The 22,999-nt window shown below is 42.6% G+C and overlaps 1 protein-coding gene across 1 annotated transcript in view; it reads left to right on the top strand.

Annotated features, from left to right (window-relative positions):
- Positions 1 to 21,266, top strand: part of LOC119014609 (cytohesin-3) — a 38,256-nt gene extending 16,990 nt beyond the window's left edge. The window contains exons 3-14 of the mRNA XM_037089946.1: positions 5,288 to 5,370; positions 5,648 to 5,712; positions 6,753 to 6,819; positions 6,947 to 7,065; positions 7,461 to 7,541; positions 8,373 to 8,485; positions 10,085 to 10,233; positions 10,823 to 10,934; positions 14,339 to 14,415; positions 15,806 to 15,877; positions 16,015 to 16,169; positions 18,340 to 21,266. Of these exons, the coding sequence (XP_036945841.1) occupies positions 5,288 to 5,370; positions 5,648 to 5,712; positions 6,753 to 6,819; positions 6,947 to 7,065; positions 7,461 to 7,541; positions 8,373 to 8,485; positions 10,085 to 10,233; positions 10,823 to 10,934; positions 14,339 to 14,415; positions 15,806 to 15,877; positions 16,015 to 16,169; positions 18,340 to 18,412 (1,166 nt within the window). The 3' untranslated portion in view covers positions 18,413 to 21,266. The remainder of the gene's footprint in view (positions 1 to 5,287; positions 5,371 to 5,647; positions 5,713 to 6,752; positions 6,820 to 6,946; positions 7,066 to 7,460; positions 7,542 to 8,372; positions 8,486 to 10,084; positions 10,234 to 10,822; positions 10,935 to 14,338; positions 14,416 to 15,805; positions 15,878 to 16,014; positions 16,170 to 18,339) is intronic.
- The last annotated feature ends 1,733 nt before the right edge of the window (positions 21,267 to 22,999 follow it).

Raw genomic sequence — 22,999 nt, 5'->3', positions numbered from 1 at the left:
AGCATGTGATCTCTGTTTTCCTGTTCATGACCTCTGACTGTCTGGAGCAAGATTTCACTAAGATTTTAGTCCTGGTTGATGAGCAACATGAGCTGTACAGATTACAGAGAACAAATGATAGTGATCCTATATGTGTAAAGAGCATTTTTACCTTATAAACGCACAGAGTAAATTATGTTATACTTTTAATATCTTTTTCGCTAGAGACATCTGGTTGCCCAAATTGAACCTAATGGCAGGACAACTATGGCCCCAATTTGGGCCACCCTGATATAGAGAGACAATGAAAACTCCCATGTAGAGAGATAATTACAGAACGTAAATACATGAGAGCTTTAATCGATATGATCAATGTAGGAAAAGTAACCTTGGATTCCCTGCATGCAGTAAACAAGAGGTTGGCTATGGTTGATGATCATAAATAGTGTAAAAACTCAAAGAAACAGTTTCCGTGCTGCCTTTGCGGCACACTGATCATACTTAAACGCAGTTGCCGACATGACTGACCTTTACCCATAACCCCCGGAGGTGGTGTTGACCCTTGTGGTTACGGTTGATCTGAGGAAGAGAGCTAAAAGTGGTCGTGAGATTGGAAAGGGGACCGTTCTAACTCAGTGACCTTAGGTTTTTTTTTTGTTTTTTAAAAAGTCTGGACGAACCACGTTTCTGTCTGAGAAAACTCGAGCACGGTGGCAATCACTCATCCATGCATGCTTGAGGACCAATGGGAGGAAAAGGCTAAGCATGCAAGTTTGAACCATTATGATGATGTATTGATTGTTACTGGAATAGCAGCTCCCTAAGTCATAATATGAAAAAGCTGAGTGGTGTTGCATTGGTAATCTATGTGGCTGTGCCCGGGGTTAAGCGCGGTGCATTTGTATATAACCTAATATGGATTTTATTTCAAGAGGGCTTCTCTCCATGGGAATACACACACACACACACACACACACACACACGTAAAGACACACTCACAGATTCCTAGACTTTCATACATAATGCATCAGATACCCAGTCTCGGCTGTACAGTAGTAGTTGTCCTCGCAATGATATCAGATTTCCCTGCGTTTTTCCACATGCAACAAAACACACACAGCGGGTGAATTGTTACCCAAAACAGATTCTGTGTCCTCAGACAATCTGTGCCATTCTGCAGCCCAGGCGAGCTCTTTCAGCCAGAGTAGGAGGGATGGAGTACTTTTTTGCGCATTTCAGACGTAGGTTGCCTGCAGGGTCTCTTTGCTCCACAATTACTGCTTTATGAGGCTGCTTAACTGAAGCCAAGGAAAGAGAGCAGCGGAGCAGAGAGTGTGAGGATGTCTGGTGTGCTGGTGTCTGTTCCTACATCACTCTCGAGTTTTTCCATTTCTCTGCCGTTTGGCATTGAGAGCAACCTTTTGTGTCTTTGTTTCTCTCACATGCAACTTTTTTCTCTTTTTGTTTCTTTAACGCGACTCGTGTTGCACTGACAAATGGAAACCGGTATAAGTGAAGGTGCTACGTTTCCCAGAAAGTCACAAGTACATCATCATTTATCACAGGATTATTAGTTTTTCTCTTGTGGCAAACTTTTTATTTTGTTACTTGTTGACAAAACAATCTCATCTCAAGGTCCGTGTAGCAGCTGTTGCTGGGGCTTTCAGTCGCATCACACCATCTTCCTCGGCAGGTGGAGTTGCCCAGTTTTCAAGGAAACAAAAGAATAGAGATGAAAAGTCCTAAAAATACCACAGTTAAGTTTAAGTTTTGTTGTTTTGTCAACTGCTGTTAAGGTTAAAAACTTTAAGTCTCAACTTTTTAAAGGAATATTTCTGGAAGTATTTCTTCAAGCACACATGGACAAGAAGTCCTTAAACGTATTGATTGAGACCAAACTCATGTCTGTACTGTTTATGTAGCCATCAACAGCAAGCAGTTGGCTTAGCTCAACACAAAGGCTGGAAACAAGGGGAAACAGAAAGCCTACTAGCCCCTCAAAATGGTGTTTCTTGATTGATAGATACCATTAGCTTTGTTGCTAAAGTATCAGCTAAGCTAACTGCTGTTAGCTGCTGTTAGCTGGGTTGCCGCGCAGCTAGCGGTCCCGGGGTACCAGGATACAAATCCAGCAAGAGGACCACCTTGGTACTTTTTTCCCAGGCACCAAACTGGCCTTCCATGTCTTGGAGGCTGTACTATGCAATCCCGAGGTTGTAACAAACATTCAACTTTCAACATTCTACATTGGCCAGTGTAAATCCCAATCAATATCTGTGACAAGTCCCTTCCTAGCTGCCTGTTAGTACAGGAAACAGGTAAAAATGCAGATGCAAACAGCGCTCAACTCACTTTCTTTTACTCGTACACGTTCATTAAATCCATACAGAAACTATGGTATAAAACCGACCAATTGCCATCCCCGCTTTTTTCTGCCTGTCTCTCGACTTTTAAGAAGTAGAGTCATGAAACCTTTCGCTACATTTGAAGCGTTCAATATGTGTTGCTCAAGCTGAATACACGTCTGATTAAGTCTTTCAGGTGACTTTACGTGCCATCATCCAAAGTCAGGCTGTTAAATTAGCACGATTTCCCCAAAATGAACTTGACAGGCTATATGTGACAATATAACAACTGCAGTCTTCCAGCGTACAGTAAATACAGGATTTAATTAAATCTCCTGCAGCTGCTTTAATGCCATTAAGAGCATTTTCTCATTGCAGTCAAGCCAGTGAAAGAACTTATTTTTGACATCTTGACAAATTAAGAGTGAGTCATCTTTCAGACATGGTATTTACCATCCAACCCACTTTGCACCGTATTACTTTTCATATATCTCTAACAAAATGAGCTCGACACTCCACTCTGTTTCTCTCTGCTCTGACTTTCTTCTGCATTTTCGTCTCGCTGAAGTCGGTAAGATGCCGTGTGAGCACAACTGTTTAAAAAAAAAAAAAAAAAGCTATCGACACCCATCTGGATCCCTGCTCTCTTGACTGGCTGCTCGCCCGCGATAAACGAGTATCGAGGCCCCTCAGAACGGAGTCACCTAACGGTCCGTGCCGCTTCTGTCACTCTTGTCTTACAGATCAAGATGGAGGTGAGGGAAGGATTTAAAGAATGTGTGTGTGAGAGAGAGAGATGGGGTAGATAGATAAAGAAATGAACCAGAGGAAATAACTTTACTTTTTCTTTTTCCATCATTTACAGGGTCAGAGGGTGGGGGGAACAATAGGGGGAAAGAAACGTATGAATTGTAAAGCTGCTTAGCGTTATGATTCAGTTAGGGGATTTGAATCTGCTCTCACCCCCACTTCAAGCACTGGGATGGAGGCGGACAAAGAGAGAGATAGAGGGGGAGTGTGTGTATGTATACGTGTATATGTGTGTGTGTGTGTGTGTGTGTGTGTGTGTGTGTGTGTGTGTGTGTGTGTGTGTGTGTGAGAGGGAGAGAAACGGCGTAGGAGAAGCACAATCTGGTATAGCTCCATGTGAAAATGACCTACTTCCTGTCAGCCCACTCTCAAATGGATTGCTGTTTTCTGATGTGTGGAGGAGAGAGGGGGAGGTCCTCCGAGGGGTCTGGGGGGGAGAAGTTGACGTGGCACGGTTAAATGAAGGATAAGTAGCTGGCTCTGGGGGGACCCACTGTGTACGATGAAATACATGTTGTGTGTGAGGTTTGAATTCTGCATCTATGGCGGATATGATGTGTACTCACCTGTGTATGCGGCGTTTGTGTGCTTGAGTCGTAAAACATGCACGTTGCGTGATGCGCCCGCTCTGCCTCCACAGTGTTAATTACCCCAAACGAGGCCTCGACGAGAGCTGACGATCAGAAAGCCAATATTTGAGGGGGCAGGCCTCGCCAGATGCTCAGTAGTCCTTGTGTGTGTTTGGTGTGTGTGTCAGATATACAGGATGTTATTTATGGAAATGTTCCGGTTTTCAACAGGGAAGTATCCGTGGCTTTAATTTGGTATGGAAGAAAAATTCTCATGAGAAACTTCCTCCTCATGTGGCTTTTGTGTGATCTACTTCCAACACCTGCTCTATATTTAAACTGCAAACACTGTATGTGCTTTAAATGATATCAAAATATGCAATATGGGGGGGTGCAATGTGCCGGAGCTGCAAAAGATAAAGATAAAATGTGTCATACAACATACTGTTATAAATAGAGCAATGTGGTGTTGCAGAGATGCCCTGGCCAACAAATCATATTCTCCAGATGCAGAGGGACAAAGACCCCGGCAACACTCATATCATTATAGTCTTCAGATGTTTGTTTGTTTTTTTTTGTTGGTTTTTTTTGGAAAAGTCACATACAACTAATATCACAGTCACAATGTCTTTACAAATAATCACCTAATGATTTTTTTTTTCCTGTCATTCTTCCCTAATATTCATATAGGCGACACGTATCAGCATGTTTGAACATATAATCACAAACACACAGGACAACATACAGTTCGTACACTTAAAGGTGTACTATGTAGATTTGGGGAAGAAATCTTGATCAGGAGAAAGAAACATTTTTTTCCTGGCTAAACAATCAGAATAAATAAAGCAGCCAAAAAGAACAACACAGTTTCATACTGTATTACTTTGTTTATATTTGGCGGACCCTGCCACCTCTCTAGCTTCAAACAGTGTTCTGGGAACCTTCGTTTTCCTCTGAGAAAATATTGTGCCATATGAGCGTTTATCAGCTTAAGAGTTGTATGTTTCAGTTTGGAGTCGGTGGAGACCAAAACCGAGGGAGAGAGAGAATATTTGCGTAGTCTTTTATGCTGCCCCCAAGCGGTCCGTTGTTGGAGGTTGTTAGAGCCATTACTGTCTTTTACAAGAGATACATTCATGCTTGTTTCTCCTCAAAGACTTTTTCTACTGTTCCCAAAGCATGTGATCATCTGTCCCAGTAGAACCATTAGAGCATAAATCACACAGTGAAGATGCCAGTGACTTTATTTGATATAAAATGCGAGAGGACTTTAACATCTCCTTCTCAATGAAGGTTTTTTCCAAATTTTCTTTAGTTTTTAAATCTTGGAATGTGCCGAATTCACCTTTTTCATGAAACTTATCCAAGAGTGTGTGAACTCCAACTGCGAGTACGTTCATTTAGGTCATGAGTAATGACTCTGGGACAGATTCATTGAACAGGTATGCACTACGAGGCTTAATCCCTGTGACTCTGACTGGCTGGTTGGAACATGAATTAATTTAATCCATCCTCATAACCCTGCCCTTCCCTCCCCCCGCTCACACATGCTCTCTCATTTTCTCTGGTCTCTGTATTTTACAGTACCTGAGGACCTGTCTCTGGAGGAAAGAGATGAGCTGTCGAACATACGGCGCAGGAAAAAAGAGCTTCTGGATGATATTGAAGTGAGTGACAGTCCGAGGAGGGTGTTTGTTATTTGTTGCGGAAAGTCATCGTAAGTAGTCACATGACGCTGAATATTAATGTGAACGTGTGATTTACTGCATACAGTTGCTCGACCACCATCTACTAAATGCAACATCAAGATTGTGCAGTATTTGTTTTGAACACATCACACAGCCTTAAGTGTAAGGAGAGCTTTAGGATGCACTTTCCTATTACACACACACAGAAATTCTAGTATCTGGAATAAGAGTCATTTTGCTGTTTTCCTCTCTGCAGCGGCTGAAGTTTGAGATCGCAGAGGTCATGACTGAGATCGAGCAGCTAACCTGTGTGGGCGAGAGGTGAGATCTGTGTATTGTTTGGGGGGGGGGACTAATTCATTGTTTTGGGCTGCAACTTATGATATTAATCATCATTAATTTATCTGCTGCACATTTTCTTTTCTCAAATGACTAATCAGTTATCAGAATAGTCGCAGATGACTTTTGTGTACATCGCCTGATCACTTTCAGGACTGATTGTTGGAGCTTTTTGTAAACTCTTGGACAGCAGTGATGCCTTTACTTTGCTTGTTTTGTCCCACTTACAGTCAAAGACACCTAATAAAAATGATTGATTCTTGTATTTGATTGGTCTGAACCAGCAAATGTTTGCTTGACTATCGCTATCTCAATTGCTGTTGCTCTATTTCCTGTCATTTGACAAGTTGTTTGAGGACTAGTACATTCTTCCATTTGCCTCCTTTACTCTCCAAAGCCATTGAGCTGTGTCGTTACCCCCGCCGTGAGCCTCACACCTGTCGTTTGTGAGTGTGTGTGCATTAGTGTGTGTGTGTGTGTCTGATAATCCCCCTTTGTTTGAGGAGTGAAATGGGACGATCCCTCAACTAAACATTAGCCAAACACTCTGCACTCAAAGGCTTTCATTTGATTGGTTGATGAGGTGGAGTGAGGCCTTCTGTCAGGCTGTTTGTGTGTGTGCGTGTTTGTGCGTGTGTGTCTCAGGTGCAGCTTGCAAAGGGGCTTGGGCTATTTTGGTAACACAGGAAGCATTGGGACAGACACACAAAGGTGGAGAATTCCCTGTAGGGCAGGAATGCAAAATGTGTTTTTGAGGTCGAGTGACATTAAAACAGGAAGTGTTCTTCCAAATGGCTGCAGGACCGGTTAAGTTGAAGAGATGCTAAGTCACACGCCGCCATGTGCAGCACGTTTCCAGTTTCTTCAGTTTAAACCCGCCGTGCGCTGAGTTGACAGAGGAGTAAATAAATGAAGTCACGTCACAGCCCATCACAAACTGACCTACTGAACAAACACAGCAGCCCGGGGGGACAACGCCACACCCTCAACTGTCACCTGATGGATGTTTGCTTTCATTGCAGCAAGACCACCCAAAGAAACAAGCAGATCGCCATGGGGAGGAAGAAGTTCAACATGGATCCTAAAAAGGTCGGCCCGGCCCCTAACTGATTGTCAGAATCACTAACATTGTTACACAATTTCATTAATCCCCTTTTTTTTATCCCTGAAATAAGTCACTGAAGTATCAGTGTCCTCTTTTCTTTTTTTTAAACAGGGGATCCAGTTTCTTCTAGAGAACGATCTTCTCCAGAACACCCCAGAGGACATTGCACAGTTCCTCTACAAAGGCGAGGGGCTCAACAAAACAGTCATCGGGGACTACTTAGGGGAACGGTGAGCTCTCCGTTTCTCCTTCTGTTTTACTTCCACCTTTCTTTCTCCTCTCCCCTCGCCGCTCTGTCAGATCTCCACTGCATAGGCTCAGATGAGGGCATAAAGCCCCAGGAAATTGGGAGCCTGGATTTATGGAGCAGAGCAGCAACGGGAAGCCATGCCAGTAAAATAACCGAGCAGACATGTGGTTCTTATCGAGGGGAAATCAACGGGGATAGGACTGTCAAAACAACAGGGACTTGAGCCGACACAGTGGCTCTCTGTCTGAGCAACTTTACCCCAAAAACACATGAATTTGTCACTGCCGTGCAATTCCACTGCGAAACCCGTTTTGCTGGTCGATTTCCATTTAAACAGTGAAAAAGTGTGTGATGTTTGTCCTGCCTCACCCCCAGGGATGACTTTAATATCAAGGTCCTCCAGGCGTTTGTGGAGCTTCACGAGTTTGCAGACCTCAACCTCGTACAAGCTTTAAGGTGAGTTGACAAACCGAAAACAGCTCTGAATTCTGAAAGTGTCCGTGTTTGTCTGGTTTGGGTGTATCCCCACTGGTTAGAAGTTGTAATATGATCAAGGATGTCCACTTTGAATCTCACATTTGTTACTGTAGTTTAAAGGTGTACCAGGCAAAACCATGTAGTGGTTTATAGCAGCACTGGGCCTTTCATGTATCAAGATGTACAAAGATTTGTACACTTTTTTATGGTAATCCCAATGTATTATCACACCCCCCCCTTTGTGTGCTAGGAGATTGAGAGCCAATTATTCACATACATCACAAGACAGGATTTTATGACAAATTTTAGCATTGTGTCAGTTGTCACGAGTTGAAAATTAGAATTACATCCGGCGTGTAACAAAGTAACGTGCCAGAAATCTTCTGCTGTGACAGATGAGGCTGTGTCGCAGCAAAAGTTGAGCCAGCTTCAACTTATATGCAGATGACTCTGTCCTTTATACTCCGCATTCTCGTCAGCCCAACAGCTGTGGAACACTTCCAGGAACGTTTCTTCCAATTTGGCACATACATCCACTTGGACTCATGTATGAATTGATTGGATAAAAGTTCAAAGGTCGTGGTCTCTGTGACCTGAGTACCAGTTCCACCCTGTTGTACATTGTATGATATGTGATGTAAACAATAACGCCTCATCTCAATAAGGTGGCTCCATAGCCTCATTCCTTTCCTATTGCTATTGTAAAAGGAGACAGCTGAGACATAAAGGGTTTGTGGCTGTAAACTACAATTGCATCAGTATTGCATGTCCTCTCATTATATGTTTCTCTCTCTGTTTCCGCTGTTGTAGGCAGTTTCTGTGGAGCTTTAGACTTCCTGGCGAAGCCCAGAAGATTGATCGTATGATGGAGGCGTTTGCCTCCAGGTACTGCCAATGCAATCCCGGCGTCTTCCAGTCCACAGGTACTAGACACACACACACACACACACACACACACACACACACACACAGCAGCAGCAGCAGCAGATATATGAGTCAGAGTCAACCAGACAGTCCACAACAGATACTAGGGGCCAGCCGGACCACCTCGCTCTCAAATCAATGCTTCTGACTGTCTGTCTTCTCCCACTCGACAGCTGGGCCTGTTTGGGCTGGGTATAAATCAGCGCTGGAGACTTTCCGAAAACGGCGGAGAATATGAGCACACTCTCTGATAGCGTTGACATCCGCTTTCAGAGAATTCGATGGTTTATAATCAGTCAAATCTTGACCAGACCAGCGTGGTTAGCAGCTCGCTCACTTATTGCAGCGTAATCGCTATTCGTGTCTCCAGTGGTGATAATGTTATTGATCGCCGGTCAATGGTGGTCATTAGTGCAGTTCTTTTTTCTACCGTGTCCTGCTCTTGTTAACGGAGCGAGCATTAAGAAGGACACAGGTGACAGTTCAGGTCATGAATATTGATGTGGTGCAGTGGTGGTGACACAGCCAGACTTAGTTATTGGTCATCTCTCAGTACCGGGGCGCCCGTGGTCGTAAATTACAGTGCAGGGGACGTTGACTGGGGCAGTTAGTGTGTGGATGGATGAGGCAGAGGATGGCACGCAGGAGTTATGATGTCGAGTCGCAAGAGCAGTGGATCATGGATTTGAATGTTCGGCTTCATTGCATCATGGCCTTGGAGGGCACGGTGACTCTGTGTGTGTGTGTGTGCGTGTGTGTGTGTGTCCCAGAATACTGAGCTCTTTGTTGATTAAATTCTCCTTTTTATTAGACAGAGTCCTAAATTTGGTTGTGAGGTAAATCTGTTGATGGACTGCTGTCAAACGAATCATAAATTATTTGTGCCGTCATCTCAATGCAGTTATAGTCAATGAAGGAACTAGCTTTGACTGCCACTTTAGAAATTATACATTTTAATGAGAGCTCACCTTTTTTGTTTTACATTCAGTTCATTTTAATTAGTTGATGAACAGTTGATTAAAGTTTTTTTTGTATTTAATAGACCCTGTAAATGTTAGTTTGCATTGATGGTGGCAGAGTCAGACATCTCTCTGCTCAGTTTAAAGCTTTCATATTGCAGAAAGTCCAGGTGCTATATTAACTCTGTGAACAGACAACATGTGATACAACAGGTATTCAGAAATTGCGCCCTTACACGAGCCATCAGGATTTCTGTAAGTCGGTGATGTTGCAACTACATAGTTTGACCTCAGCCATGCCCCCAACACAGCCAGGGTTGCTAAAACATTAGCAGAGCTGATGTGGAGACATGGTGGATGTTGCCTGTTCATGCCGGTGAGAGCTGACCAATCAGATCAGACTGGGCTTTTGGGGAAGGGGGTGCCTTCCAGAGACAGGAGCATTCAGACATAGGAACAGTGGATATTATGAGAAGAATTATGACTATGGAACATGTAAATGAATTCCACATTAATCCATAAATACTAAGCAAGAAAAACATGTTGACACAGACACACACACACACACACACACACACACAAACAGACATGGGCATGTGCTGTGTGTGACAGTGACACTCTGTGAAATTACCTCCACAGACACCTGCTACGTCCTATCATTTGCTATCATCATGCTGAACACAAGCCTGCACAATCCCAACGTCAGAGACAAGCCCCCCGTGGAGCGCTTCATCTCCATGAACAGAGGGATCAATGAGGGGGGAGACCTCCCAGAGGAGCTACTCAGGGTGAGAGCTTTGACTTATTAGTGTGTTAGGTATGACAGATGTATTTAATGTCGCGTCTACAATTACATCTTGTTGGTAAAGCGTGTACAAATACACAACTACGACAATCAAAAGTGTGAAGTAGAGTTTTAAATAGATGCTGTTTTTTGTTTTAGCACACCAAGAAGAAACCTGTAGGAATTTCTCCTCGATGCAGAGCGGAGAGTCATGCCTCACTAATTGAGATATCTGCGGCTCAGCAGAATTAGATCTTCTCCCTAGATACTGATGCTAATGATCGTCTGTGGTCTCTCAAAGAAAAGCACCTAAAAAACCAAGATGATCTGCCCACACGCTGAAGGCTGACGGCTGAATCAAAGTGCCCTTGGTTTCATTAAAGTAGAAAAAAAACACTTTGTTAAAGAGTCTCTCAGCTCCACAGAGTCGTTGAGGTGTGAATCATTGTTTCAGACACCGAAATAGAATCTGTCAGTGTCTTGTCTGATGCACCGTTAAACCGAAGGGCTGGGTTGAATGTTTGGATGATGGGGAGGAGGAGTGTTCATGCTTTTTCCAACATTCTCTTTCTCTGTTTTCTTTCCCCGCGCAGAATTTATACGACAGCATCAAGAGCGAACCCTTCAAGATCCCAGAGGATGATGGGAACGACCTGACGCACACGTTCTTCAACCCAGACAGAGAGGGCTGGCTTCTCAAATTAGGTTAGTGCGTGTCTCCGCGCATTCTCCTGCCGAGGGAATGCAAGACGTCCTGGATGACTTTATTTGGTTACTCTGACACTTTTTTTTTTTTTTTCTCGCTACAACCGGCACTCTATTCTCACAACTGAGGGAGATCTTGAGGACTGAGCAGGGTTAATATCGCTCGTGTTTAAGATGGCGTGAACCGGATTAGTTCATTGCCGGTAAAGTTTTCAAGGCATGTCGAGTTGAAGTCAGATTTAAAGTGCTCGGAAGATCAACAATAGTGTATTTGAACCCTTCACAGTGTTTAACAGATTAAGTTAAGACTCATAAATTTACCTGGGTAACGTTGCACCCTGGAAATTAGTGATGTAACAATTTTAAAATGCTGCTTTGTTGAGGATAACTTTGTCTGTAACACTCTGGGCTGTCAGTTCATGCTAAATTAACATAAGGTTCTACCACTTAGAAATACATGAACAAGCACACCAGATAGGAAGGTTTCTATCCACCTGTTTTGAAGCGCTTCTGTGCACAAAATAACCTGAAAACGGCCAAAAATCGGAAGAAACTACTGCCAAAAAATGGTGGAAAAGGTTGTTTTACAGTTAAAAGCGAAATGTGAAACATGCAATGGAAACAGACTTCATGAACAAATCATGACATGCATAAATGATGTGACATAAACGTCTGCTGAAGCGTCCGCTCCATTCAAGAGATGAGAAAGAAATTACATTTTATGTGTGAGATTCGGTGCAGGCATGTTTTTTTATGCCTGTACATTGTTTACACATCTGGATCCAGACTTGTAAAAAAGTTTGGGAGGGAACACACACTGTAATTATTTGTTATGTGTGAGTTTGTGTGTATGTGCCAGGGACCAAATGCAATTGTACGCTTTTCCCAGTGAGGTAATACAGTTCTCGGTCTCATTTTAGCAAACTGTTCCTGTATGTTTACACGTGTTTTTGATTTGGACTTTCCTCCCTCGCTCTGCCGTTCACACTACATTAAACATGTTAAGATGTATTATTGGACATAAAACAGTTTAAGAGCCTGGATACTGCTTGTCAAAGGTTAAAGGGCAATCTCACTGCAGGTGATCAGGTTTATTACTGTTTACACACACACACACACACACACACACACCTGGCTCTGACCTGTGCATTCCTCTCACTGTGTGTAACGTCTCCGTCGTCTCATCAAACTAGTGAGTATGAATGCAAATAGCCCCATTGTGGCTCACAGACCTAACGTGATTACATTCTCGTACGGTTCCTCCCTGGAGCCATTTCCCCGCACCAGTTCTCGCTATAATATTTCTAATTTGACTCTCTAAAAATAAACCCTGGAGGATGCGAAGGAACAAAATGCCCTTTTTTTTTTTTTTTTTTAAATTTTTTTTAGCAAATCTCTCTCTGCACTGAGCGGAAATTTGGCCACGCTAATTCAATAGCCGGAGTCTGTTGAAACGTAAGGAAAAACCCGGGGCTTTGGTAATTACATGTGGCCCGCACGGGCTCATGTGAGGCGCCGCGGCACAGGAAGCGCCGCAGTGAGGAGTGTTGTGTAAGGGATGGTTGGTGATGAGAAGGAGCTAATCAGGAATGTAAGGGCAGAGGACACACACGGGAAGTCATCAGAACGTGCTCAGATGCGCGTCTTCATGTACATTTACTTTAGTGCCGTACTCAAGAGCTACACCACTACATTTCAGAGGGAAATATTGTACTTAGTCTTATTTCTACACACAAGACACATGTAGAGCTTACAAAGCTTTAATTTCCATTCCCAGCTTCCGAAATGTGAGGGTTTGCTGCTTTTATGTAATTAATTGTTAATTATTTCAATTTATTTTCTAATCATTTTTGAGGTTTGCTCTATTGGTTGGCCAAAACAAGCATATTAGATGTGTTACTTTGGCTCTGAGTTATTGTGATGCCATTTCTCACTATTTTCTTAATAATAACAAACCCAACAATCAGTTAATAGATCAGCAGATTAACCCATAATGAAAACAATTGTTTGTTGGGGTCCTATATTGAAAAAAGAAAAACAGCTCCACCTCAGACCACTACAAGAATAGGGGGGCATTGACCTACAGTGAGTACTTTTACTTACTATCTTTTAAGAACATTTTCTGATTTAATGTGTACTCCATTGACTCCTGTAATTCCACAAATATATGGTTCTACACAGAGAGGCTGAAACATTCAACCGTGGGAACAAGAAGAAAATCACATTTCTAACTGGACAGCAACTTGAAGTAACATTTTCAGTGCAGGATAAAACGGGGATCTGAATACTTCCTCCATCACTGCTCTCTCACAGCCTTCACAAAACACACCGTACACATTTCTCCCACCAGCTTTACATCTCAGAGACAACTGGTGTTTTCCTCCACCACGCGGCTCTGCAGTCGCTGCCAGAGGCCGAATTCTGCTTCAAACCAACACGTTGGATGTTTGTGCTCGCTCGCTGTCTCTCTTTGCTTTTTTGGGGATGTAGTTTGCACAAGTTAACACGTGAGGTGGTGAACTTGCTTTGGGGTTTGGTGTGTGTGTGTGTGCGTGAGTGTGAGTGTTTGTACTTAAATGTCTGTGTCTACATGTGTGTTCCTTCAGGGTTGCTTCTGGTGCCACATTAGGTTCATATCAAGTGCTGTTTGCACCCCTCTCCTGAGAGCCAATGAGGTTTTTATCTTGCATTTAAAAATGAAAAGGCAGGGTTAGTAATAATTCATCAGTTGTTTGATTCATCATTTAACTGAGCTCATAGTTAGGAGAGATGCTGGTGGTTGATTGTAATCGCATGTTCGGTTCGCTTCAGTTTTCTTCAAGCTGGCCTGCCTGCATATTTCAGAAAGTCGAAGTGAACTTTCGCTTCAACCACAGTGGAGTCATACAGCAGCGTCCACCTGAAACACTGAGCTAAAAACATCTGGGAGCGCAGTTTTTTCCTTTTAGATAACTGTCTCTGTGTTGCATCCTCGGAGGATCTCATGTGGAGTTTTAGCGGTTACTCATCCAAAAAAAAACATGTTAAAAAGCCTGAAAAACATCGACTCTCAAGTCTAAAAACAGTAACAAAACAGTTTTCAGCACAAGCCTGCAACCAGCCTGCTCAAAAACATTCCTATTCTTGATCAGACAAACATGTTTATTTACTTTTCAGTGGCGTGGACTGCATATTAATAGATTAAATGATGATTTTTATGTCTAATTGTATCTTGACATAATTATGTGGTTGATGACCTCTTCTACAATTACTGATATTCAAGCACTTTAAAATATCTATGTCAGTTTTTGAAGTGAGGTGTGTACGTGTGGGTCACATCCCTGCTGTTTTTCCTGATGGGAGACATCCAGTCTGTCACTGCGGCCTCTGTGTCACTTCCTGTCTTCTCTTCCTCTTCCTGTCAGGGGGCCGAGTGAAAACCTGGAAGAGACGGTGGTTCATCCTGACGGACAACTGCCTCTACTACTTCGAATACACAACAGTGAGTGTCGCGCTAAGATGATCAGTGAAGTGCCTCTTTGCAAGCATGTATGCTGGTTTCTCTGTGTGTTTGTGGACCAGTATAACATCTAGTGGCTAATATTAGTTTATGTTTGCAAACATTCAATAGTCATTTGCCATGAAGCCATTTGATGATCTTATATTTTTCTATTTGTGCTGATTTACAGTCACTCTGCACTAATATTAGCTGTTGTTAGCACAGTGTGTTGCTTATGGCTCTCTAATTGTGCTCTGGTTACACTGCCCTACTGTTAGTTAGCATGGTTGTTTGATTTTTTGTCTCTTTTATGCGGATCCCACTGTTTTTCTTGCAAGGCCCGCACTACTCAGCCTTTGATTGTTTTTCTTCTTTGGTTAAGTTCTCTATGCCTGAAGCAAACTGTTAACCCACAGTGTAGCTCTGGTTTTGTCGTTTTTCTCCCCGTTTTTGGTATGGTGGTTTACGAGCTGTAGTTTTCCCGGTAAACACACCAACCTCTTTGGCCGCCTTGTCTTGCAAGAAAACAAATTGGGATCAGCTGATGGGAGGGTTGTGGCTAATTTTATGATTCTTCGCTTTTTACAGTTACACTGCTCTAATGATTCTCTCTGGTGGTTACATGTTTTGACATATTGCAGGTCATTTTTTCATATTGAAGAAATATAAAGAAATTTGGGAAAATAAGGGAAATTCAACACGTCTGGATCCTGTTTCCACTGGCGGCTACTGTGGTTGCTGTTGACAAAACATAACTTATTCCATAATGGTCATCAGTTGTTGTTATATTATTATTAAAGCACACTGGCACTGAAGATTAGCCGCAAATCAGTTGGATCGGCCCTGTGTGGGTATAAAAGAAAGTTGAGTCATGTGTAGTTTCCTCTTAGTATCCATGTTTGTTTGTCCGCCCGTGTCGCTTTCTGTGAGAACAAGCTTATGTGGGCATCATTGAAGATTTTTATCAGTGCCTCCGTGTCCCTGCTAGCTGCTACATCAGCACTGTCCTCTCTCTACCCTGGAATTATCCTTCAGGACACTATCATTATGTCCCGTCCTCTGGTCTGACTGCTCCACACATTATTTGCTCTGTTAAAGAGCAGAGCGGACGATGCGGGGGGTGGGGGGTTTGATTTCAGTGCTAGCACAACATGTCACAGAGGGTTGAATTCCCTTTTCCCTGTCTCTCTCTCTCTCTCTCTCACACACACACACACCTCTACTCTCCACTTCCCTGTGTCTGCGTCTTCTTTCGTTTTCCCTTCTTTTCTATATTCTTCCTTGTGTGCTTGCTACTTACTTACTTTCAGTTGCTCCGTCTCTCATTGTATTTGCTTGGTTGTTCTGCTGCCTCGTCTCATTGTTTTCTCCCTGTCATCCCTCTCTCCTTTAGGACAAGGAGCCCCGTGGGATCATCCCGCTGGAGAATCTCAGCATCAGGGAGGTGGAGGAGCCAAGGAAACCTGTGAGTGCTGCCTCATTAGAGACCTCACCCTCAGATCATACGTCACAGATCTTCTCTCCTCTGTTACTGTGTTCGTTTGATGTTTTACATCTAATTATCTCACATAATCGACGCCATGCTCTCCGTCCCTTCTCCAGAACTGTTTTGAGCTCTATAACCCCAATCACAAGGGCCAGGTGATCAAAGCCTGCAAGACTGAGGCGGATGGGCGCGTCGTCGAGGGCAACCACGTGGTGTACAGGATATCGGCGCCCACCCAGGAAGAGAAAGAGGAGTGGATCAAATCCATCAAGTAAGACTCCTCACAAACACACCTAGAACAACAGTTCTGATTCACGTTTATTCCCTCTGTTTGCCAAGAATCAGCTGATTATTCCACATCGCGTCATAACCTCCCTAGGACACCACCAAGTTGCTTGGCCATGAAATTAAACCACAACTTGTTTCTATGCTTCACTGGTGTGAACATTCAAAATATGTGATTCTAAATATCTGTTATGTGTTAGAAGGACTCGTATATACTCCAGGACTCTCAATAAGAAGGCAAAGAAACGTATTTCCTAAACCATCCAACTACGCCTATAATAAAGGTTTTGTTAACTTACTATGTCCCATATATTTTCAGCAATGTTCAAACCCAGAGAAACTGGGATTTTACTTGACTTGCTCAGTCAGAGAGTGAGGAAGAAGTCAGAGACTAAACGCAACTTTAATAAAACTTTAAAAACTTATCTGTGAACATTTCTGCCCGGGTCATGTCAGGTGGATTGTCATCGGCATCGGTAGTGGTTTACAAATGAAGACAAACACTCCCATGATCCCACATTGCTTACGTCTTTTGAGAGATCCATAGCGGTAGAAATGACATACTTTGCATTTAAATCGAGCCCAAAAGTGCATTTTCTCCCTCTTGATGGATGGGTTGACTTCACGGGCTGATTACAGTGAAAAAAGCTGCCAGCTGCCAAGATAAACCTTTCAAAAACATTCGATGTAGAAAATGTAGATCTTTTGTTTGGCACCAAATTGTTCGGAGTTTAAGAACAATGCAGAAGACACCCCAGAAACATACTGATGGGGATCTTCGAAACAACCTAAATCTACTCTGAGTGTATCATTACAATAGTTTATATAAACAGCAGAACAGACAATGAAAGTGTTGTTTCTTTCTGTCAGATACCACACATAGCTCCCAGTAATGAATACCTTGCTGTCAGTGACCTAAATGTTGCTCTGTAATCGCCTGCATGGAAAGATGGTGCAATGTCAAAGAGAGTTGGCTCAGCAGAACAGAGCACTTCTATACTGTAATATAGTGCAACCACCCCCTCCTCCTTCTCCTCCTCCTCCTCCTCCTCCTCCTCCTCCTCCTTAGAGTATGCACTGGGGAAATGATGGCGGATTAGTCACTGCTTATAGCACCCCGGGGGTGAGCCAGCAAACCTATCCAGGGGAGCCAGCTCAAAACTGGGCTGACACTTTTCGCAGCCACGGAGGCTAACCAGAGGGGTCCGAGAAGAGTCGGGGTCTGGGGAGATAAAAATGCGCTTTATGGAAATGATGGGTTTTTTTCCCCCCTATTCTAAAGTAGAGATGATCACAGCGGCGGTATCTGCCGTAGCTATATTGAGTCACAAACACACAGACACAGATGATGGTGGCCCAACTGGGTCAATGAAGAAAGTAGGTTATAGTTCGCCTTTTTTGAATAATTTGTTTACCATGTAATTAAATATATTTCATTTTTATACTTAAGGACAGAAGTGAAGGAAATGTCCTATTAGTCACGGGAGCTGTGCTTGGATTTGATCTACAATGGAGTTTTTGTTTCATGAAATTGGGTTGTGCAAAGTGACAATGAGCCGTGGGAAAGAGCAGGATAGTCATCATACACAGATTCATTCTTCAGCGCGTGGCGTTGTAAAAGGGAATCAGAGATATCCTCAGTGGGGGGTTGAGCCTCTTCTTGCTTTGTGCTGGTGCTAACAGGATTTAGCAGCCGTGAAACTGGGCTCCTCAGTAGAGCCCAAATGGCTTCCTGACTCACTGGCTCTCATTGTGCGCTGCCTCTCCATTGCTCTAAAAGAGCGGAGCCAGAGAACGCGCAACAGTCAATAATCTTTGGCGCCTTTGTTCGCCATCCTTCAGACCTACAAACCTGCAGAATAGCAAGAGTGTGTCATTGTGTGTTTTACTATGAGTTCTGGAGGAGGTTCCAGCAAACTGGAGTACCAAGAAAACTTGGGAAGGGGGGCGGGGCTTGCTCTTCAGAAACCATGGAAACCAAACTAGGTCACTGCACAAACTTTGTTCTTTTTTTTTTTTTTTTTTTTTTGATCTAGTTAAGGCAGGGGTTTGTATAAATGTGCCTACATTTCCATATCAAAGATGCTTCGAGACCCTCCTCTCATGTGGCCTTATTATTTATTTCATTGCTGTCCTTTGATTGGCTTCTTCTCCAGGGCCAGCATTAGCAGAGATCCCTTCTACGACATGTTGGCAACCAGGAAGAGACGCATCGCCAACAAGAAGTGAAGAGGGACAATCTTCTCAAGCCTCCATCGCCTCCATCTTTCTCTCCTTGCATTCACCACGGACATGACTGTCAGCCTCCCCAGAACAGAGTTTGAGCGTTGTTTTCACCCCTGGACTGTCCACGAGTCAGTGTGCACTTGCTGTGGAGACATGAGGGGGACGGCAGAGCTCCAGGAAACTCAGATGTATGGACTTGATTCTTGCATGGAGCAGCACATGAACAACTAACCAGCCAGTTTGTTTCTCCTCCATCTCATACACCCCCCCCACCTCCCCCTCTCATGGTCATAACTTGTTTCTAAGTTTCCCTTAAAGCACAACTGCCATGTTTCAGGTGCACATGCATGCGTGTGGGTTATTATAGACCAATATGTTTGTGTTCGTGTGTGTGTGTGTGTGTGTGTGTGTGTGTGTGTGTATGCAGCAGTGCAGTGTGCATGCTATCAGTGCACACAGCATCTACAGTATGGGTGCATCAGTCACACAAGCGTTCCCTCCACTGTGCTTTATGAAAAAAAAAAAAGAAGTTGCAATTCAAAATCAGAGTTCAGATGTGTGGTCGACTGCAGGGACGTTTGGAGGAAGGAGGGTGTGAGGAGGAGACAGTATAACCTCACCTGGACCATGTCGTCATCTCACTCTGGTGCTGGATTCTTCTCTACAGGTGCCATACGACTGAAGCCCTGCTCAGAGTAACCTCAGAAATACAGCGCCGGCTTACATTTAGGTTCCTAACAAAGCATTACAGTCTTGAGTCAGCTGGGCTGATTTCATTTATTTGTGTGGAGCAGAGAATTTTTGAAATGTGCATACTTTTTTATTTTAGTAGAGTAGAAAAATGAGCTTTTGCCTGGGCTTGAGATGAAACTTCCTTTCTGTGGACTTGGAAGTTATAATCCTTAAGATTTGGAGACACCTCCAAAGAGTTTAATGTTGTTAGCAGCAGGTGCAGTTTCACACTACAGCGAACCCCTCCCCCCTGGTGTATCTGTTTACAGCGCGTCCAAGCAAGCCTCCATTTTATTTTTTATAAAGATTGCAACAGTAATCTGATTTCATGCTGAATAATCAGTAGTATTTTACACAGCAGGGCACCGTAATTTTGCTGAGGCATTGGGGTGTCCTCTGAGGCTGCTGTTTCCTGTTTCCTCCTATAAAATTTGAAAATGACCACTGTCTTGTTTTGTACACGTATTATTAAGGTATTATCTCGGTCGGTGCTAGTGTCAGTGACAGATAAACAGTAAACAATGAGGCTGATATGTATGATGTAGGATTATAAGCGATACGCCAATGCATTGCTTCTAGGATTTAAAGGTCCCATATTATGCTCATTTTCAGTTTCCAGCTTTTATTTGGGGTTTCTAAAACATGGTTATTTGTTTAAAAAAACAAAACTAATAAAAACCCTTGGTCTGAGTGCTCTATTTTAGGCCCTCCTCTCGAAAAGCCCAGTCTGCTCTGATTGGTCAGCTCACACAGGCCTGAGCAGGCATCGACTATCATGTACTATGCATCAGATCTGTTGCTGTTTTCCAACCAAATCCATGCTGGGGCAGTGACTGCATAGTTGTGACATCATTGATGTCTAGTTTGAAAGTCCAGTTTGTGAATGTGGGCTGTGTGCATTTCTTTGTCAATTGAGCATTTTGATACTTTGACAATATTAATATAGCACCTAAAACCTGCTTTATAATCGAAAAAGTCAGGAAATATTGCTTTCAACAATATGGGACGTTTAAACGCAGCGGGGGGATGGCGGACTCTGCCACTATCAGTGAAGATAAGCAATTAGTATTTACAAAATTTAAAAGCATTAATTATCTATTGTAGATTAAATGGTATGAAAAATGGTGGAGTTCACCCAATTTCCTGTCGCTCATCAGCTACAGCCCCCCCTCAAAAAAAAAGGCATTCATTAAAATCTTAAGGATTTTAACTTTTAAAATCAAAACTTTCCTTTGAGGAAGTCTTTTCAGTCTACTGGGTAGGTTTTATTTTTTGGCTGTGTGATGGCCCAATAGGGTACCAGTCCAATTAAGCTTTTTTTTTTTTTTTCCTTATTTCTTGTCAATGACCTATGTCAGTGAAGGTCGATGTACTGTTGTGATGTTTGCATTTGGTTTGTAATCCTAAGGATCCTTGCTTGCTTTTGTGTTCCTCTTAAAAAAAAAAGAAAAAGAAAAAAAGGATATGAATATAACCGACTATCATTTTGTATTTATTTTCGTTCGTGAAATGGTTTAATACTACCTGTAAATGTTAAAACAACGTATGCTTAAGTTATGTATGTATATATGATGTATAGGTTTTCTGGTCTCTTTGTTGTAGTATGCACACTCTGTGTAACATGTTTGAGCCTACACAGGCGGAAGTTCGCATCAGCAGTTTGGGGTCTTCTTTTACAAAAAGCCTTAAACATAATCATAGGAAAAACATATAATAACGATCATGATGATGGAGATGAAGAGGAGGTGGAGAACATTGGTCAATAACTGTGATGATTCTGTTCAAAAAGCCATGATTTATGAATGAAAACGATGGTTGTGTTTTGCGATGATAAAGATTATAGTGAAAATGATGTTCGATGTTAATGACGATGATTATAAGTGAAGTTATATCAGTGATGATGATGATGATGATACTATCATTGATGATGATGTCAAAAGCTATAAAACACCAGTAGTTTTCTATGTGATTGTAAAATATAATGAAAGCCCTGTGGTCAGGGCAGATTATTATCTTCTACCGCCCAGTGTGGGCTTATAGTTACATTAACTTTTATATTCTCTGTAAAAGCTTATTGGTCACGTTGTACATTACGTGTATCTATATAAAGTCTACATAAAGCTGATGGGGCGGATGTGTGGTGTTTTATTATTGATGCTTGTCTTGACCTACATATTTGCATAAGTAATAAGCTCTCATTAATGAATAATACAGACGCTTCTCGTGACAAGCCCCCCCCCCAATGTAAACGATGTCATCCTCAGACATGCAGAGAGAAGCGGTTTGTAATTCAAGGCCACGTTGAACGAACAGGAAGTAGAACAGGAAAGGTAAAGGGAAACATGTGGCGTCCCTCTGAGGAATCTGATGGGGAGAGGAGATGTGGAGTAGGATGACTGGGCAGAGAGCACCCTCTACTGTTTGTTTTACTTCAACATAGCTAGAGTCGTGATAAAAAAATATACACATTAGTAAGATTATTGTGTAAATACTAGCTACATCATTGGAATGATTGTAAAGGGTTGGCATGAGAGCTAAACTGAAGGCAGCCCTGTAGAAGTACAGTGTTTCTCATGACATTAAGCACAGTTTCGTCATCATTTTTATGCCTCGACAACCTCGAAACAAAGTCACTTAATGGAAATACACTTAGCAGCCAGTTTATAGGAAACACCTGTACAGTCTGAGACAGTCCAAGCCAACTGTTCTGCCATACAGTCTTCATGATGTTCAGTTTTTGTCGACACTGTCACAAATTTAATTAGGTGTAATAGAACTGAGGTCATAGATGGTGATCAAACAAATAAAACAGTGACTTTAAAACAATCATTATGTGTTTACAACAGTGGTGTTGCACGCAGAAACTGCAAATCGTACGAAAATGCCAATTTCTCCATAATGTTGCTTTAAGTATTTGAATTATTGGTCATTTTTCGATCAAATTTTATGACACAAGTTCAATGTAGAGGGTCAAGCTTTATGCAAAGTGTTTCTATCATAACTTGATGTGTGATTTATAATGTTATGGACGGATCAGAGATTCCTCAGGGTCCTGGTGTTAACTGGGATTTCTGGCTGCAATCACTCAGCTGGGAGTTTATATAATGTGGCTGTAGTTCACCTGCTCAGATGGTTGCGTGTTTTCAGGGAGTCGACACCTTCAGTTGGCTCTCTGCGTTTTCTGTTTGGTGTTTAAATCTGGGCTGTGTGTTTGAGATGGTTGGCCAGTTTCTATTCATTTTGTTTTCCACTCTTTGTTCTTGACTCTCATTTCCCCTTTGGCTTTTGGGTCCGCTGTTTGTTGTTCATCCATCGTTTTGATAGAATCAGTGGGTGGTCGTGGTCGCCACCTTTTAGACACCGAGGGACCAGTTTGCTTTGACCCTTTTTGATCTGTGCAGTGCTTTGGTAGTTTCCCACGCTGCGACGCCCTGTCCTTCAGGTTTTATTTTCTGGGGAAATATAACACAGATGGAGACAGAATAACCAATTCAAAATAAAACTGAAAATGTCAACTGATATCTTTCCCTCCCAGCGTTTCCAAGGTGTATTATTGTTGCAACCGCTGTCACAAAGACAACTGGACTGTGACTGTTTCCTTTTTCCTAACAATAATACAGGACAAAAACACAAGTTTATCCAATCTTTTCATCTGTACTAGAAACAGTTCTCTGTGGCGCCCATTGGCTCAGTTGGTGAAGTGGGCACGTGCAGAGGTTTTTTAAGATATTTAATTTATTCCTACTGACTCAACATGATTTACATGGTATCAAAATAATTAAAGTCCACATTTCATGTGTACTGGACTGCATTAGATTTAGAGAAGTTTCTCTAAATCTAATAGTCTGATTGTGCATG

This window comes from Acanthopagrus latus, chromosome 23, assembly GCF_904848185.1.
Source record: "Acanthopagrus latus isolate v.2019 chromosome 23, fAcaLat1.1, whole genome shotgun sequence".
In the NCBI taxonomy this organism is placed as follows: Eukaryota; Metazoa; Chordata; class Actinopteri; order Spariformes; family Sparidae; genus Acanthopagrus; species Acanthopagrus latus.
The sequence above is the reverse complement of the archived record's forward strand: the minus strand, read 5'-3'. Positions and strand labels throughout refer to the sequence as shown.